Source organism: Rhinolophus sinicus, linkage group LG06 (assembly GCF_036562045.2).
Source record: "Rhinolophus sinicus isolate RSC01 linkage group LG06, ASM3656204v1, whole genome shotgun sequence".
NCBI lineage: Eukaryota > Metazoa > Chordata > Mammalia > Chiroptera > Rhinolophidae > Rhinolophus > Rhinolophus sinicus.
The window spans coordinates 134,511,996-134,530,957 of NC_133756.1; the positions used below are offsets into that span (position 1 = coordinate 134,511,996).

The 18,962-nt window shown below is 41.1% G+C and overlaps 1 protein-coding gene across 2 annotated transcripts in view; it reads left to right on the top strand.

Annotated features, from left to right (window-relative positions):
* The window catches only part of NELL1 (neural EGFL like 1), a 757,006-nt gene that overhangs the window by 173,275 nt on the left and 564,769 nt on the right, over positions 1-18,962 (top strand). For both annotated transcript variants that reach the window (XM_019742633.2, XM_019742632.2), the window contains exons 8-11: positions 2,427-2,561; positions 3,508-3,610; positions 12,635-12,708; positions 17,355-17,454. In XM_019742633.2, the coding sequence (XP_019598192.2) occupies positions 2,427-2,561; positions 3,508-3,610; positions 12,635-12,708; positions 17,355-17,454 (412 nt within the window). The remainder of the gene's footprint in view (positions 1-2,426; positions 2,562-3,507; positions 3,611-12,634; positions 12,709-17,354; positions 17,455-18,962) is intronic.

Here is an 18,962-nt window from a genome sequence, read left to right on the forward strand (position 1 = left end):
CTCAGCTCCAAGTCCAGTCGCTGTTTTCAATCTTTAGTTGCAGGGGGCGCAGCCCACCATCCTGTGCAGGAATTGAATGGCAACCTTGTTACTAAGAGCCGGTGCTCTAACCAACTGAGCCATCCAGTCGCCCCGCAATTGAGTTTTATAGTTGAACATAGCTCAGCTTTGTTGGACGGTCCTGGCGACAGTATTACACTTAGGCAAGCTCCTGGATTTTCAAGAAACTGGGACAGTTGCAGAATTGCCTTTTGGGTATTTAGGCTTTAAGAATCTCCATTTTTGGCGTGTTACAAATGCTAGAGGTCCAGATTTTCAGAGTGAGACTGGCACATTTCCTCTCACAGGTATCCTATTCTGAGCCACGTTTGGGGGAAATGCAGATCTAATTCACCTCTTTCTTGTTCAGTCCCAGGTTAGCCACCAATCACTATCTTTGGTAGGAAGTACTGGGGATATAGAAATGAAGTAAAGATAATATGGGACATCTCCTTTTTATCATCTCTTACCTATACATAGATTTGGTTACGACCTTACCAAACTCTTGGAAGTATATTTTATCTTCATTTCCTAAAGAATTCCCAAGGAATTTAAATATATGTGAGTGTGTGTGTGTGTGTGTGTGTGTGTGTGTGTATTCTAGAAACTAGATTCTAGATAATAATCATGCTGGAGATTTAAATGTAACCTGAATTTTTGGAAGAGCATGCATATTTCAAGAGTCATAGGAAGCTGATATTTCAGGCATCATCAACTCAGTTTCTTTAGAGCTGATTATGGAGCTTGTGGTTGGTCTAGGATGCTAGTTGTTCTTTTCCCTGCCCATTGGCACCACCCATGAAAGACAGGCAAGAAACACGTTTTCTTGAGAGATTCCAAAAGCGTAGAGGAAGAGGATATAATCAGTGACAGCAACCAAAGTTGGCATTATACATGGATTCCATTTCTACAAAGTAGCACTGTTATCAGTAACTGAGAGGAGCACGTATGGACTGGAGCTTAGTTCATGTAGAAAGATGGTGAGCGTCATCATTACCGAGGTTCAACCATTATATCTAAAGTACTAGCTCGCAATAGTCTTAGTTGGATCACAGATTGGCTTGATCTCCGGTATGGGGAAAACACTCAGGACATGGAGGTATAGTTGTGATTGAGAAGGAAAAGAGAAACCATGTGATGGATTTTTTGGCAGTGGTATTTGTTTTTCAGTCAAGGCAGTCACTATGTAAGGAAAGGGGAAGAAGAATGATACTGCTACTGGATTGAGTTACTCCTTAGTATGATGTGACAATAGAGAGATCGTAGCAAAGTTCAGTTTTTTGCCACCATATTTTTGAAGACAAACTGGAGTAGGCTGAACGTGATCAGGAGAGAGGATTGGAACCATATCATGAAGAGCTATTAAGGGAACCTGGTGGTGCTGACTTTGGTCAGGAGCGGGCATGAGGACAGGTAACTGTATGTGTTTGAAGAGAGATTAAACTTGCTCAGATGGTTACAAGGCAAACTGCATATAGTAAGAAAAAGGGAGAGATTTCAGGGCTCAAACCAAAGAAGATATTTCAAGCATCCAGAACGAACAACAAAAATGGCTTTCCTTGGAAGATAATGAGTGTCCCACCACTGTAGATATATAGACATAGGCTGGATAATCACTTGATAGGGTTACTTGTGAGAACATTTAAGTTTTATAACCCCTTTCCAATCAAATATTCTAAGATTCTGTGATTAATGGTAACAGTTAGGTGACCTAGAAAAACGAAAAATTTCTTTTATTAAATCTTGATCTCACCTGGGGGTTTAGTTGCCTCTCCTGACCTTCATCTGAACACCAAAGTGGATTCTTGGGACATTCTGTTTGGGAGCTCCTGAGCTGGAGAGAAACTAGATCCTTCTGTGACTTTCCTACCATGACTTTTTCTGGCCCCAGCTCCCCAGAATTTTTCCTAAGAGAGGAAGCCATGACTTCCCAGCTTGTAAACCATGACACTCTGGTTCATGTATGAAGAACACAGAGAGGATAGTGGGAGAGAAATGTCAGAGTGTTGGCATTCCTGATTAGATCTCCTGTAAACATTGTAATGAGTCCTTGAGAACACATTCATTACGAGTGTTTCCACGTGGGCTTTGAGCTGAAAGCACATACGTTTATGAACACCCAAGAGGTCCCTGAGATAGTTTAATGTCTCATTTGGTGCTCATTGGACCATGGGAGCCAAATGTGTCTTTAATTTAGAATGATTCTACCTCATGTAAAAGAAGAAAAAAACTCCAAAACAAAAGACAGATATGGCTAAGAATTAGTGAGCTGCTCGGAGCATTTTTTTCCCCCTCCTCCTTGGATTGTTGTTTTCTTGTTGCTATTAGCTTTGTTAGGACAATGCAATTGAATTACAGAAATTACACCTAGTAACTCTTGTTTGCAGCTAAATTATGCAGAGACAAGACTTAGTCAATTGGAAAACTGTCATTGCGAGAAGACCTGTCAAGTGAGTGGACTGCTCTATAGAGACCAAGACTCCTGGGTTGATGGTGATCACTGCAGGAACTGCACGTGCAAGGTGAGCCTCTTTGTAAATTAATCAAATGACAGCAGTTTTAACAGGGCAGCTTCACTAATTAATCATGCAATCTTCTTCTTTAATACATATTGCTAACTCTAAGAAGTGTTGCCTTTTTACTAAGTGCCTGCTTAGTAATCTGTGACATTGTGAAGGGAAGTTGGAAAAGTGTCATTTCATGAATAAATACTTGGAAATTAAAAATCTATTAATACTTCCCCTTGACAACACACTCTCATATGATTTAATGTCATTATAAGAAGCTTACTGTTTGAAAAATTTGAGTGACCGAGGGAGGGAGAACTCTGATTTTTCAAACAACCTAAGATTGGGTTAGCTTTAGCCACAACTTTTCTCTGCTAGAATAAGTTTTAAAAGGGGGTTCAATTAATATCTGGATGCTTTATTGTATCTTACAAGGTACCCATCATCTGTTTCAGAGAATTGTAAGACACCCCCAACTTTCAGGGTATTTGTCATTTGTGTACTCCTTCATCTGTTTCAGAAAATTACAGAAGCCCTCCCCACCAATTAGTATGTAAACCATGTGCAGTTGAAATTATTTGATAACTATCTGAATAATGCCATTGTTTGTCTGGGAAAATACAAAGCATATTGTTAGAGCCTCAACGATGATTGACAGGGTCTGCAAAAGGTGTTATTTATGTTCTTGTAAAAATAGGCTTTTTGTTTTCTGCCTAATCTACTTAGCCCACATGGGCAGGTGGAATGAAGCCAGTGATGTGTATCAGAAAAGTAATTGAGGTGGCACGGGTTCATTCAGGCTGGAGAAAATATTTTATTTGCGGTCCTGGAGCAGACTGGGAATTCCTTGCAGTGCTTCTGTTTCCCTGATGAGGTTTCTGGGATGAGCTGTGAGCTTTTTCCACACGGGACCTTTCAAAGGGTACTTCTGAGATTCCTTTCCCTGTCTTTCTGTCCTCAGAGTGGTGCTGTGGAATGCCGAAGGATGTCGTGCCCCCCTCTCAATTGCTCCCCAGACTCCCTCCCCGTGCACATTGCTGGCCAGTGCTGTAAGGTTTGCCGACGTAAGTACTGACTGAGGGTCAGGGTGGCCCTCTGTGCTTTGACATTTGTTTTTCCCCCTATGTTATAGCCCCAACTGATTAACATTGATGAAATGAAGCCACCAGCAGGTGATATAATATTAAATCTATGATAAGAAGAGCTGCTATATTTTAATCACAGGTGATGTGGCAGAACTTTACATAGGCTATTTTTTTAACATTCTCCCATCAACCGTAATTACTATTCTTTCCCTTCTATGTAGAATGAACTGGTGTTCACAGTGATTATGTCTCTTTCACAGGGTCAAACAACTGGTAATAGGTGGAGTCATTCTATAAAGTCATGACTCCAAAGCTCCATCTGTTTAGTCTCCCTCATCCTGAATTATCAAGTTAAAGGTGAAATTCTATGTTTTGGCATTCTGAGGTCTTGGACAGATATCCTGTTGTTAAAAGGCCTTTGTTAGGAATTTCGGGATGAACTTTAGTTAAAATACTGGAACAATTTTCTTCAAAGTTGGCTCGTCCAAGTTATATGGTGATTTAAAAATCCTTTTCCCCATGTATTACAAAGGGCACTATTTCAACTGAAATAGTCAAAAGGACATTGAGACAAACAAAAAAGAGTAATAGAGTAAAGCTGTCATTTAGAATGCTTGATAAGTGCCAGTTACTATGCTAGGCGCTTGGATTCCATTAGCTTATTGAATCATCTCCTTAATCCTTCTGGTGGGGATTATTATTGTCTCTGTTTTACAGGAATCTTAGGCTTAGGGAAGTTAACTTACCAACGTCCCAAGACTGGTGAGTGGCAAAGGGGACATCTAAAACTAGTTCTGTCTGACTACAATATGCTCTTCTGTAGAAACGGAGAGTTTAGGTTAGAAAGATGGCATCCTATGGGTAATTTTCAAGATGATGATTGCTCTTTTGAAAAACACCAGTGTCATTAGGTTTTTCAAAAGACAGTAGTTTAGGTTTTGCCAAGAACTGCATATCACCTAATATGACAGTGGAAGTGAGGATAGTTTGGTTACACCTGCTAAACCTTTGTTGAACTCTTTGAAAAGGAACTTTTGAATATTCCTTGTCATGGTTGGTGTAGTACACCCATTATTCAGGAGAGCGTACTCGATCTGAAAAAAGAAACTTTCTTGTTTCTGTTCCAAGAGCTTTCGGAAGTCATGTCTGGCAGTACAGATAGAACAAGTACCCAGGTGGTAAAGATTGTACTTTGATACCATCATAGAAAGTTATTTAGTAGCTACAGCTCATTTTTTCCAGTTTTGCTGTTTTATATAATAGCAGAGGAAGAAGTTGAAAAACTATCAGGAATTTGTGTTTAAAAAATATGAGAAAATTAAAATCCATTATTTTGAGTTCCTTGGATAGATGTGTGAATGCTGTCTTTTTGAAGTTGTTGTTTGATATGGGGTAGATTAGTCTTTTAGCAGTTTTGTGTTTTAACCTTTTGATTTTCTAATTGTAAAAGTAATGTGTTTATTGTGTAATATTTGAAATCTCAGAGAAAAGATAAAGATGGAAAAATCTCCTGTGACACCACCACTTGGAGGCAAACAGTCTTGAAATTTTAATGGATTTCATTTTTAAAAATTATATTTTGTGTACAGTTGAGACCTTACTGTGCAGATAATTTTCATCCTAATTTGTGGACTTACCACTATCACTTAAGCGTATTCCTATGTTTTAAAAATCTCCATATAAACCTCATTTTAATGAGCTTTATGTGTTCCATTGTTTGGCTATTGCAAAACTTACGTGGTCATTGCCCAAGTGTTGGGTAGATAGGTTGCTTTCCACTTTTTACTCTTATAAATTACTCTTTAATAACAGATTTTGTATAGAAAACATTTTTTTATTTTTGTAGTTTTAATTTTCTTAAGGTGGAATTCTCCAGAGCAGAATTATGGGGCCAAAAGACCAACATTTTCAAAGGCCCTTAATACATATTGTCAGATTGTTCTCTTACTAGGAGATTGTGGGGTAGTCAATTTTCTTTATTCTTATTTATTGTAGAGTTTTAAGTTTTAAAAAATAGTTTAGTAAGTTACCCTATTTTACCAAGAGGCTGATACGTAGGCTAACTGAAACGTGAGCGTGTTTTTCGCCTTTGCCTGGAATTCATAACAATTTATCTAGGTGGCACTAATTTTCTCAGCAGTTCCGATTGGTACCTTGATATGTTTATAGTTTAATAAAAATGGTACTGCAGATAAGTTATTAAGACGACCACTCCAAAAACAAACAGCAGCAACAACAACAACAAAAAACCACAACAACTTGAGAAGAAATAATATAAGCCACTTCTGGTAATTAAAAGGTTGGGAACCTTTGACCTAGAGGATTTTCATTTCTTACTACTTTTTAATAGAAATAGTATGTGTTAGACACTCACTCAATCCTGGTGCCCGGAATAATGTGAGGGCTCACTTTCAATTTAGAGGGATGATTTACAGTGTCCAGATTTTTAAGTGCAGTCATATTAGGCATGTGAATGGGGCACCATTGGAGTATAGACAGACGGCTTATGGGTGGGTGGGGGAGAACACTGGTGGTAGGCCTGGGAGGCTCCCTGGAGGAAGTGGAGCCAAGCTAAGTATTTCTAGACTTCTAGAAGATTTTTGTGGCAGTTTGAGCAGTGGGGTGGAGGAGAGGAGAATGAGGATTGTTAAAGTAGAGTTTAACACTAGTCAGCAGAATTTCTAGATGTTTCCAAATATCTTCACATCAGAAAAAGGATGGAGAATATTTACTTTTGTCCCTTTCAGATAACATTGCCTAAGCTACTCTCTGGGTTTGGGTGGGTGGGGGCAGTATTCTAGGGACTCTTGAGAAAAAGTATTCATCTGACTCAGGCCAAAGGAGCAAGTTGTTTTGTCTGCAGACATACTAACGTTTTCATGTACTTGTCATGGCCTCAGGAGCTGCAAAAGAGGGCATCCTTTTGGAAAGAGGACAGGGTTTTGTCTGAGAGTCCCTCTTTCAGTTCATGGCCTAAAATAAATACTTTGTCCTATTCTGAACAGAAGCCCATCTTTGAGAGCAAGGAGGTTTTAATAGCAGGGTGTCAGGTCCTGCTGCTAGAATCTTCCTTTGTCTGTTTGGGAGGGAGGCATCAGGGAAAATTCAGGAAGGTCTTCTAGAGCCATTGACTGTGGCTAAGGTGGTCCAGGAGATGGTGTGGGAGTTTCATTCCACAGCTATTTGGTGGATGTCTGCTCTATTCAAGGCATCAAACATACCTAGCTTCACATGGGAATCACCTGGTGAATTTCTTAAATTAGCTATTTCCAGGGCTTAGTAAATCAGAATCTCTACAGGCAATAGTATCCTGTAGTCCGAATTCTGTTTTGATAGACAAATTTGAGAACCGTAAGAGATGGTAGGGAGGTGGACAGAGAGGGAATCTTCAGCTTTGCAAAACAACATTTCCAAAGGAGTAGAGGTGGCAGAGAGAAAGGGAGATAGTCTGTCTAATAGCGGGTCCTTATGGGTGAGAAGCAGAAATAAAACTGCAAAGGCGGGTTGGCAATGGATGATGATCCATTCAGCTCATTTAGTCATCCTTTCTGAGGTTCCTCTCCCTGACGTTGTCCTTACCTCTGGGTACAACAGCAGGCACGCATGGATCTTTCATTTCACTTGTATATCAGGTAGTGTGATACGCTCTCTTATGTATATTAATTCATTTAATTATTCCAACAACCCAAAGTCATATGCCCCTACCATGATCCCCATTTTACAGATGAGGAAGTGAAGCATAGAAACAAGTAATTTGTCCAAGACCTCTCAGCCTTGGTGGAGCCAAAATAAAAGCCAGATAGTCTGGCTCCAGAGCTGATACTCTTAACCAATCTCTTCTCCCCGCTGCTCCCCAGTGAGATGCACATGCCATTTCATTACGATAGAGTATTGTGTAACATGCCTACTATGTAATATGCAGTGGTAGCACAGATGGGGGAGACATTAACTCCATCAGAAACGTGTGTGTGTGTGTGTGTGTTGTTGTGTGTCCATGTGTGTTAGAAAAACTTCATAGGGGAAGTAATATTATAGCGGAGCAGAGTGTTGACACATGAGTAGGAGTTTGTTATGTGGACAAGGTGGGGATTGCCAAGGAAATTGCATGTGCAAAGTCATGGAAGTAAACACAGCATTGGTTGTGGTACTCAAAAGCAAGGTTTTAAAGCAGGGTTGTGGCATAATCAAAGAAGTGCTTTTACAAAGGCTGCTGCATCAGGAGAGCTGGAGGGGATTGGGTATGAGAGTCACGCATATTCCACGTGGTGGGTGTCAGGCTGGCAGGCAGGCCCTGCCTGGGGAGGATGGATGTGAGTGACAGCTAAAAGACCCAGCTCACGGTAGGTACTCCATAAGCGTTTATGCATGAGACAGATGAATCCGGGACAGAGTATCTATAGGGGAGAACTTGCCAGATTTTGGACAAGAGCTGCTGGGGGATTCAGACTGTGATTAACAGAAATAAGGCAGGTGGAAGAACTCGTTTGGGAAGGACACATTCTGTTTGGCTTGTTTGAGTTGGATGTGCCTGAGGGGCAGCCAGTTTGATGTGAGCGTCCTGCTCAGAGGGATCTGGGAAGTTTCCCTGTAAACATGGTTGCTGCAAGCAGGCTGGCCATAGGTATATTCCCCGCAGCATAACTAATGGGCTTTAAGGCCGGTTCACCAGGAAAGATAAAAGAGTGACCAATAAAAGAGGCACATTAAAAAGAACATAATGAAACATGAAAAAGTTAATCAAATTAAGAAAACTTCATTGCAAAAAATGAAAATATTGTCTTTGAAGTCTTTTGTTCATAGTATTATACTTTTCTTTCTTTCTTCCTTTTTTTTTGCTTGTTGATTTGTCTCCTCTTTCGCCATTGCACTTGTTTTCTTTTTCACTGAAATTTCTTCCTTCATCAAGACAGGTGTCACTTTCCAACTTAAGAATCTATAATCAATGCTCTTGAAGACTGTTGTGAGTTAGTAGCTGCCTCTTTTCTGTTTGCCGTAGCTCGGTAAAGTTTTGGTTGTGACGGTTGAGAGACACAACTGTGCTCACTGATTTGGAAAAACTGATATGTTATTATTTTCTAGTCTAGTATGTATTCTGGCTAAGATGTACATAATATGAAAATAGGAGTGGTACAAGAACTTTGTCAATGGAGATGTGAAACCAAGTAGCTAAAATACATTGAGTCCGCTGAAGGCAGTTGATTCTTCAATGGAGAAATGAAGCCAAACTATCGAAAAGTTGTTTTATCTCCTATGGCAAAATTGCCAATGGCCAGTTGGTTAGGCAGTTAAAACGTTTCTGGTGAAAATGCTTGCAGCAAAGATGTTTACAGCGAAACTACTGGACACGGCTCATAGAGGTGGTGCCTGAAGCTAGGTCTGTGAACAAGCTCCGGCGGAGGAAGGATCCTTGGGTATTTGGCCTTTCTCATCTGCCACTCTCCTTTAAAGTGGAATGTAGAAAGTGCTGCTTTTGATATTCTAAGCCACTGAGTGCCAAGGGATGGCTCAAGCGTATGCAGGGTACAAATACCTAAATGAAGACCGAGCAACCTCATGTCCACATGTGACAGGGGTGCTACGTTGTACCTGTCAATTGTTTATTCAGGGTGCACCCAAATGGCAAAAGTGTGCAATCATCCCACTAGAGAAATCAGGTTCAAATTTGAAGGGCCAGAAAAATATATGTGGCTACAGAAAGATACAACTGCATCCCTTTCTCTAAATCCCCAATACGTTTGTTTCTGACATCATGGCGAAGTGTGCGTTGGTGCCGAGTTTCAATTTCGTGGTCGGGCACTGTGACAATATCCTAGTTTGCATGTCTCTAGTGCGATATGAAGGGCTTCAGGTATCCGTTTCCATTTCCACTTGTACTGAAAGCTGTTGGATTGGAGTCCCAAGTGTCCCAGCCAGATGCACCAGAGCCTGACTCACCTTATGCTCGAATTTCCTCAGATGTCGAAAACAAGCCTCTTTGGCTGTAGATCAACAGGTTGGATAATGACGACTCATGTTAGTCGCATGGAGGTCAGTGGCAGGAAAAGAGGGGCACAGTCAGAGAAGTGGGATGAGCATGAGAAAGCAGGGGAAATTCTCAGGACCTCCAGTGGTGATTCTGAAAGCGGTTTTAAGGTAATTACATAGATACTTGATATCGTACTCATAGAGGCATCCTGCACCAATGCCGAATCTATCCGGGCTGAGGCATGCAGTATCGTGGTGCTATTCACAGCGCCCACGGTACCCTGCTATGCGGAAGCATAAAGTTCAGTGGGCATTTAATTTTTATACCAGACTGGTGGATTTGAGGGCTGGGTGAGTCCCTGTGTGTGGTCTGAACATAAACAATAAGACATTCCTCTCTCCAGATAATTGTACTGGGATGAGTCTGTCAGAGGAAGAGAGGAATCAGGTAAATGTCATAAGACAGGGTAGCCAGTGTGCTCGTACCATTGTGGGGGTGGCAAAGGGCAAAATAAGGCAGAAAAGGCTATTTCTCTGCTTCCCAGCCTGGGCCAAGAAGCAGATGACAGATTTGACAGCAGGGCATTTAGCAGAGCTGTCATTCTGGAGCGAGCCATCTTGCCAAGTTGGCAGCAGCTGTGCTTGGGAATGTGGGAGTCTGTTATACAGGAATTCCAGGCTTTGGGAGGTGTGGTGTCCCTATGCAAGTAAATAGGGGGATCCACATTATCATTAGGACCAGTGAGTCACGCTCAACTGATTTATCTAGAAAATTGAAGCATAAAAGATGATCAGGAATGATTTTTTTTAAGTGAAAGGAGGAATGGACCTATGTAGAAAATTGTATTGATTTTGTCCTTTTTATTGTTGTTAGTGCTGTTTTGTGCTGAAACCCTTGGTGTCTGCTTTTAATGTTTGAAATTGCATTGAAGAACAGAAAGAAGTCTTATCTGGGAATCAGGAAATTTGACTGTTTTTTTTACTACCAACTAGAGGCTCATTAATTTTACAGTTATTTGTAAGCATTGAGCTTGAGGCTGGAGATAAAATTGTGAATAGACGTCATCCCTGTCCTCATGGCCATTACAGTTAGCAGGGGGATATGTATAATTAAATGGGCCACTGAGATAAAATGTGTTAGGGCTAGGCCCAGAATACAAGAGAAGCACAAAGTGAGGGGCAATTCATCAGTGTTAAAAGTCAAGAACACCTTTTTGGGGGAAGTCAGGCGTAAGTTGAAATTGATTGGGTATATAAGAGGGGAGGTTGCCAGTGGAAGGTGCATGAGACGGCGTGCTCTTGGCGAAGAGAAGAAAAGACTATGCAAATTTCCGGGGGTTGGGGGGAGAGAGCGTGAGCCTGGCCAGAGCATACATGGAGGTATGCATGTTTGGGAGGGTGAGTGAACACACAGGAATTGGTGAGTTATGACATTTGAGAGATAAAGGGAACCGCATAAATGGCTTTGTGTGCTGAATGAAGACACTTGGACAATGTTCTGAGGTCATTAGTGATCCATAATGATTTGTACTTTATTGGGAAGCTCTGTCAGGATCACTTCTGAGGTGGGAGTGAGATAGAGAAGAAAGCAGAATTGGGTGGAATGAGAGCTTGAACAATAATGCAGTTACAACAAATATGTCAGTCCTTCCTACTGGGAGTTCTGGAGCTGGAATGACCTTTCAGAGTTATCCTGAGTTGGGGCAAAGGGCCAGAATTTTGTGCTCCCTTTATCCACCACTCATTGGCTGAAGGGAACTTGACCTTGGGCAAGGTGGCTCTCTTAAGCCAAGGTTAAGTCTAGATCAATATTTAGCCGAGAGATATTGGTAGTCAACTGTCACAGCAGCTGCAGGAATGTCCCCTTTGTCCATGGAGGGGCATCTGGGCAGCACAGCACAGCATCCACGGTGGGGTCCTGATGTTAAGTAAACCAGTGCCTCTGGCCTTTGCTCTGCTGGTGACTAACGCGAGGGGGCTTGGTTGATCGCTAAGGTCCCTACATGCTTCAACATTCCATGAGAGTCTTAAGACTGTAGAACTAGGAAACTACCACATTTAATTAACTTGTTTTTAACAGATATAGAAATGAAGGCTCTGAGAGGTGAGGTGGTTTTCACAACACAGTGATTCAAGGTCGGGACCTCTTAGAGTGCGTGTCTGCACGTCTCCTTCTCCCAAGGACTAGGGCTAGAAGGGTCCTCATCTGTGTGGGAGGAGTGATCAGGACTTGGCTTTCCTGTTCCTGTCGAGGTGGCCGGAGAATTTGGTGGAGATGCATGAGGGTCATATCAAATGAACATATTCTGCACTTGCTTAAAAGTGGGACTGCAAGTTGAATCGAGCACTGAGTCCCAGTGGAATCTAAATTGAGTAGGGGGAGCTCCACTCATGCTTCTCTTTTCACTTTTCTAAAAGGCCTGTCTGCTCCATGTCCTGTTAGCCTGTTAAACTCACTTTTCCCAAGGCATCCTCTCTAGCACATTGATAAAGCACTTTACCGACTTGGCTTATATTTCTTAGTTCTCTCTGAGCTTCTTGGGAACAGATAGGCTAAGGACATGTACTTTTCATGATCACGGGGTGGGGGGGAATGGCATCTTTCTGCATTGTGGCTGAGGTTCTGATGAATGGAACATATATGTGTTCCCTTTCACCTAGTCATTCATCTTACAGCTGGAGTGTCTGAATCAAAGCTACTGCTATTGCACCCTCTGGAGATGACAACCACTTCTTCTTTGTTTTAAGGTCTAACCACATCAATTCACTCACTAGTTCCTTCTGCAACTGCTTCCCTGAAGTAGTTGTATATCCTTGGTGTGAAGGACTCATGACAAACATAATCATGATGACATTCTGACGGTGGGGGTTCAGCAGTTACCCAAGAGTATGCCCATGTCTTATTCTAGACAAAGAGATTTGTATTGTTTAGAATCAGAGAATCTATGTTCTGTGGAATCTATCGGAATTTGATGGCACCTTGGAGGTCATTTTGTTGCACAGCATGACTGTCTGACCCATTTTTGTGTTTTATTACAGCAAAATGTATCTATGGAGGAAAAGTTCTTGCAGAAGGTCAGCGCATTTTAACCAAGAGCTGTCGGGAATGCCGAGTAAGTTTCAACCTTAATTCCCCACAAATGAGAGGGATCATAACAGATAGATATGTGGGCTGTAATAGGATCCTGGAGTGGAACAGACTGGCCTGAATGCGTCCCTGAGGGGAAGGGCTCTCTGTGGGGGGCTGGAGTCCAGGATGGGAAGGTCCCAGCCATTGTCATTGTCTGGTTAACTTGTGGTCAGCTTGTGGTCAGCTGTGGATCAGATTGCCTTGGGAAAAGCTATTAAGGGAAGGATGTCAGAAAGGGAAGGGAGGTAGAAGTTACCATGAGTCAGGGAGGTTGGCAGGTGGCCTTGGGAGAGTTTTGAGATGCGTTGGAATCAGTCTGTGATGCCAGCTGTGGACAGTGCCATCTCTTCCAAGTATTTGAGGTAATTTTAGAAAATGCCTCTGTCTCCTGCCTGCTCTCTCCCATATATTTCTTGAAATAAGATGTGCAGAACCATTGATCTCTGTAATCATCAGAGAGGATCAAGGCAGACACCCTTGGAGACCTCTCAGGATATGGACATGGATTTAAATGCCAGCTTGTTGGAATAGCTCTTACCATGGTTATTGGCACATTGTAGGTGCTGTACAGGCTTTGGTTCCTCTTTTACTGTTTTTGTTTTGTTAACGTTTTTTCAATTTAGAAAGAGGTTGGGGCAGACAAGTTATCCTCATTGCACAAGGAGTGTGTATGTGCATGTATGTTTATAGGTGAATAACTTCATCCTCTTTTAAGAAGTCATTAATTTCTGTATTATCTTTCTACAGTTATTTACTAAGTGATTATTTTGTGTACAGAGAGAAGGATCATTGATTGACAATAATGAACATTTCTTGAGTACTTAGTATTGTCTAGACACTATTTAAAACATTTTAAACATGTTATTTCAGATACACTTCGTAATAACCCTGTGAAGTAGGGCCTCGTATCACCATTTCACAGATGAGGAAATTGAGGCACAGAAGACCAAAGTCACAGAGCTCGTCAGCGAGTGAGCTAGGATCTGAACCTATGTCCTCTAGCTTCGCAGGCTCCTCTCTTAGCCTCTCCACTGCCACTCCTGCTGGCGTTAGACTTATTCGGAAGTAATTCTCATTTCTGAATTTTAGAAGAATAGGTTCAGAAGGATTGAATTATCCCTTTTTAGTCCATCTAAGACCAGATTGGTCAGGTGATGATTCACTGATTCCCTTGATAAAGTGTAGCATTTATAAAAAGCCAGAGAAGAGCCTTGCGCCACATTTAATAGATATCGTCAGCAGGGAGAGGGGTGTAGGATGAGGGCCTCAGGTCTTTCCTGGGCAGCCTTTCTCAAGATTTAAGCCCTAATGCCCTCTGGCACCTGTTGGATAGAGTGAATTAATTTCTCTCCTCGGCATCTAGGAGAGGTGGTCCTATATAAGTGCTATCCTCGGGAGAACTGAGCAAATAATTACTCAAATAATTTTCTTTGTGTTCTGTGGTTCAAATGCAGATCCCCAGCTGACAAAAGGCAGCCTGAAGACCATCTATTTCCATTTTCCTGGGATCATTTTAAAGCTTCAGCAACACCAATTAGACAAGAAACAAACTCTTGTTTGAAATAGTTTCACCAAAAATGTCCAGAAGTTACCATATTATTTTTTTAAAAACTTAGATGAATAATACCTCCTAGCAGTCTCTCAATTTTGTCTAATTATTGCTGCCCTGCAGCATTTCTTTAGCCCAGCAATACTGTTTTTTACTTAAAGATATGAATTTTATATGTGATTAGAAATACAGGTTGAAGCACAGTGATTAGTAACTTGAAAGTGTTTATATTTGACTAATGACATGGAGACAGTCGCTCTAAAGAACAAAGAATGGAAGAATTATATTTTTCCACCAATGTAGAGTTCCAGGGGTCATAACATAATATACCATCATCAGGAGGATTTAAAAATGTTAAGCATCAGCTACTTTGTACTAGAGATAGTTTTGAAAATAACGTTAAAAATGTTTGTGCCTAATTATGTGGCTGGACTAAATGGATTTGGTGGCACTTAGGCTACTGCAATCACATTTCGTATTGTTTTGAAATTCACGCAAAGGGGTTTGTCTCTATTTAAACATTTGGAGTTATCTTGCTCATTAAATATGTTAAAGGTTGATTACAATTGTTGACTGATTGAATCAGCAGTCAGAACAAGCCCTTTTTATGAAAAAAAAAAAAGAGCTTTTCATGAGTGATTATTTTTAAAAAGTCTTCTGTAACAATTTTAGTGTTTATTTATTTTTTACAAAAGCAAATATATACACAAGATATAAAATTTGGAATCCAGAGGAAAATGTTTAAGGAAGAAAATGGGAATCACTACAGAATCTCACTACCTAGGGATCATCTCTTTTAACAGTTTGATTTTTGACAAGAGTGGAATTTATCTTACCTTAGTTTGGGTTCTCTCAGAAGCAGACCCTGAGCTAAGGATTTCAGTACAAGTAATTTATTAAGGTAGTGCTCCCAGGAGACACCAGTGAGGGTGGGGGGAGGGATGCAGATAGCGAAGGGCAGGATACTGAGTGAGGGGAGATTTTAGGCGAAAGGCCAGACAGACCTCGATCCCCTGCGGGGTCTGAAATATAAATTATACTCCGACTATGGTCTCTCCTCCAGGTGAAGAACCTCCCATGCCTCTTAATCACCGGCTTTGGGCTGCGGGAGTAGGGAATGGAGAACTTGCTGGTAACTTCCAGCTCTTTGAATGCGCAATGTGGCTCCAGTGCCCTCTGAGGGTGGCAGGGAGGAGACATGAGCTGAAAATCATTCAGAAGCTGGGGGTTGGGTGCACAGAACTGATACAAGAGGTCCAACAGTGTCTACTGCTCTTATTTATGCAAGAAGGCAGTAGATAATGAATATATCAATAGTGAGGGGTGCGCGTACGTGGAAGTAGAGGCCATAAGGGTAAGTGATTAAGCGTTGTGTTTTCCTTTGCATTTAGCTTTTGCTGCTGATAGTGAGAGACTTCTATTGGTTTGTAGTATCTGGTTTGATTCCCTGTTGCAGAAACGAGGGCACAGCTGATGGGTACAATAGCCTTAAGACTGGTCCTAACTCTTGAGGCGAGGTGCCACCCCGAGTGGCCTAGACTGAGAGGTGAGAATGGAATGTAGATGAAAAGGGGGACTGAGGATGAATAGCAGAATCATTTCTCATATCTTAGGGCCAGAATCATGAGGAAAGCAAGAGATCTAGTTTCCTTGGGACAGCTCAAAGATGAAGAGCAAATGGGGAAAAAAAAACGACACCCCAAGGAATGCTAGAGGCTGGACTGCCTGGGCTGAAAAATATGAGAAAGGCAAGGAAGTCAAATTACCCAAATGATGAGTAGTTAGAAATTAAATTTATCTTTGACATTTAAAGTTATGTTTAGGCTCATAGTTTAAAATGGATGTGCCTGGTATAATGGGAGTTCCTGCCAAATCAGTGAACGGTGGGGCCTCTGGAATGATAGAGTCTCATAGAGATGGAAAACTCGGTATCTCCCCCAGCCCTCTGGGCTGCCCAGCTCCGTCTTGTTCTCCTATGTTGAGAATTATCTTTTGGCTTAAATGAGACTGTTTCTCGAGCTTGCTTCTTGATTGCCTTCAACATCCTCCTAAGAATGGGAGCGAAAAGCTTAACATTTCAGATAAAATAAGGGACTCTCAAACCCCCTTTTAAAAAATAATAATTGATTAACATTTAAATTAATGTTTAAAATTCAGAGCATAACTAAATACAGATTCTGGTAATTTCAAGAAAGAGAACCTTTGGTGAAGTGAATATTCACCTGCTGAACATTCAAAATTTTATTGTGATTGTATTTATATGTAGGGCAAATCTAGTACTCATTTAAACCACCCTCTTTAGTTCATTCATACCTCTATACCTTGGCTCTTTGTCTGTTTCCTCTGCTGGAAAGTTTTTTTTTTTTCCTCATTCCGTTATTCAAATGCCCTCAACTGTGGCATCTTCATAATTTCTTCACGCGTGGGCAGCATTAATTATTCTCCCATGACACATGACCATACCTTGATTAGAGCATTTTCTTAGGACTTACTGTACTGTATTCTGGTTTCTAGTTTAAGAGGTTTTGTTTTGTGTTTTTTTTTTCTTCCCACCCAACCTGAGCCCCTCAAGGACAGGGAAGATGTCTTATTTAATTTGGGGTTCACAGTGCTTGTGACCCAGTGGAGAAGTGACACTAGCTCCCAGAAGCTCAGGATAGCTTACTGTATACAACTTCCCAACTCTGTGTCCAGTGATATCATGTTGGTAGTTCAAAATCTGATGTCGTCGAGGTATGTACGCCATAGAAATCAGCAAACACTGCAAATTAGGGTTCCCCCGCCCAACAGTCAATTGTTACAATTGACCAACAACTACTCTTAGTGACCTTCTGCGACACAGGCCATACTGAAAAACCATTTGTGGAAATGGAGGCCCTTTTGATGTAGAAAGGAAAATTTGCCTTCTTCTCCGGGAGGCTCACTGATGTAATTTGCGACTTTGTCATAATTGTGGAATTCTCGGGAGTACTGTTCATTATTGTAGGTTGTTATCACTGCAGGCTCTTAATGAGCATTATCCATTTGTATCATCGGCAAAAAATATGAACGTTTTTGTGTCCTTATTATTTGGCTTCCAGGGTGGAGTTTTAGTAAAAATTACAGAAGCGTGCCCTCCTTTGAATTGCTCAGAAAAGGATCACATTCTCCCAGAGAATCAGTGCTGTAGTGTCTGCAGAGGTAAGTGGGCTTGCTGCGGTCCGTGCTTGGGCTGGGGGTGGCAGGGGCTTTTCTGGTGTGAGGCTTTAATGAAGAGGGTGATGATAATAGCATGGGTCCCAAACTCCCCTGTGCTACTTAGAAACTCCCAGACCCTGTTTACCTTTCCAAGTCCTGCTCTCCTTAGCTGTAAAATGGGGCTAATGATAGCAGCTACGTCATAGGACTGCTGTGAGGATTAAACGCATAAGTACCTCGCATTGCGCCTAGCACGTGATACATGTGCAATACACAATAGTCCCTATACAAATTATAATGATAGTTCCTGCAATAACGACTATTGTCAGTTATTATCACATATATCTCATGGATGGGATTGGAAGCATTTTTTTTCCCATCCCTTTCCATGGGCCAATTCCTATATATATGAAAGAGGATGACTTATATCGAATCCTCAGAGCATTTTTACTTCCTGAGAAGAAAAAAGCTTTGAGTAAGTAACACCTAATTGTTTATTAATTCTGGGGCAGAGATTGGTTTGCTACCTCTTCCTGAAATTCCCTTCTGTCCCAAATTTATTCTTGTAGCTTCAAACCCCAGCTTTAATATCACTTCCTCTCTGAAACTTCTCACCAAGGCAGAATTAGATGGATTAGGAGAACCGGAAATTTATTTGAAATCTTAAAAAATGAATCCAGCTAAATTTATAGCTATTATTTTGAAAGTGTACCCACAACAAATCCTCCTCCACATTAGCACATTCCCCGTGAGTAGATCCTTTGCAGCTTACCTGTGAAGCTTCTTCTAGAGTTAAGAAGGCTCAAGCAGCATAGCAGTTTAGCTCCGGTAACCTCATATTTTACTTTTTAAAAATCTTTTCTTCAGCACAAGGGTTTCAATATGTTTTTGTTAAAGGGCCACAAAGTAAATATTCCAGGCTTTGCGGGGTCAGAGGGTTTCTGCTGTAACTACTTAACTGCTGCTGTATTGTAAAAGCAGCATACACTGCTTTTGGTAAATAAATGAATGTGGCTCTATTGCAATACAATTTTATTTACAAAAACAGGTGGCAGCCTGTAATATGCTGGCTCCTCCTCTAGCACCTTTGATTGTATAAAAATGGTGTATATTTTATCATATAGCGCTTTCAGCTTAGGCTGAGATTTCTCTCTGGTAAAATTCCTAGGAAAACTTAGTACGTTGATAGCCTCGTGCATGGCTCTTAGAATCAGTGACATGCTAACCATGCCATCTGAGTATCTTCCCTGCTTTATCTGATTTCATGGCTACAAGCATATCTGCAGCTGGGATGTTTGAGAAAAACCTAACGTTTGACTAGAATTTTCAGAGGGATACATTTATTGGTAACTGATAGCGTTGTTCGGTAGATCTTATGATTTAATGCAAAATCCATCACTTGCTATTTGTTGAGATGCCAAGTGGGATTCAGTTTATGTAAATCCTTTCTGATTTATGGTTTCATTAGAGTAGAATCATTGATTATCCCACAGAAATTCAAGAGGAATTTC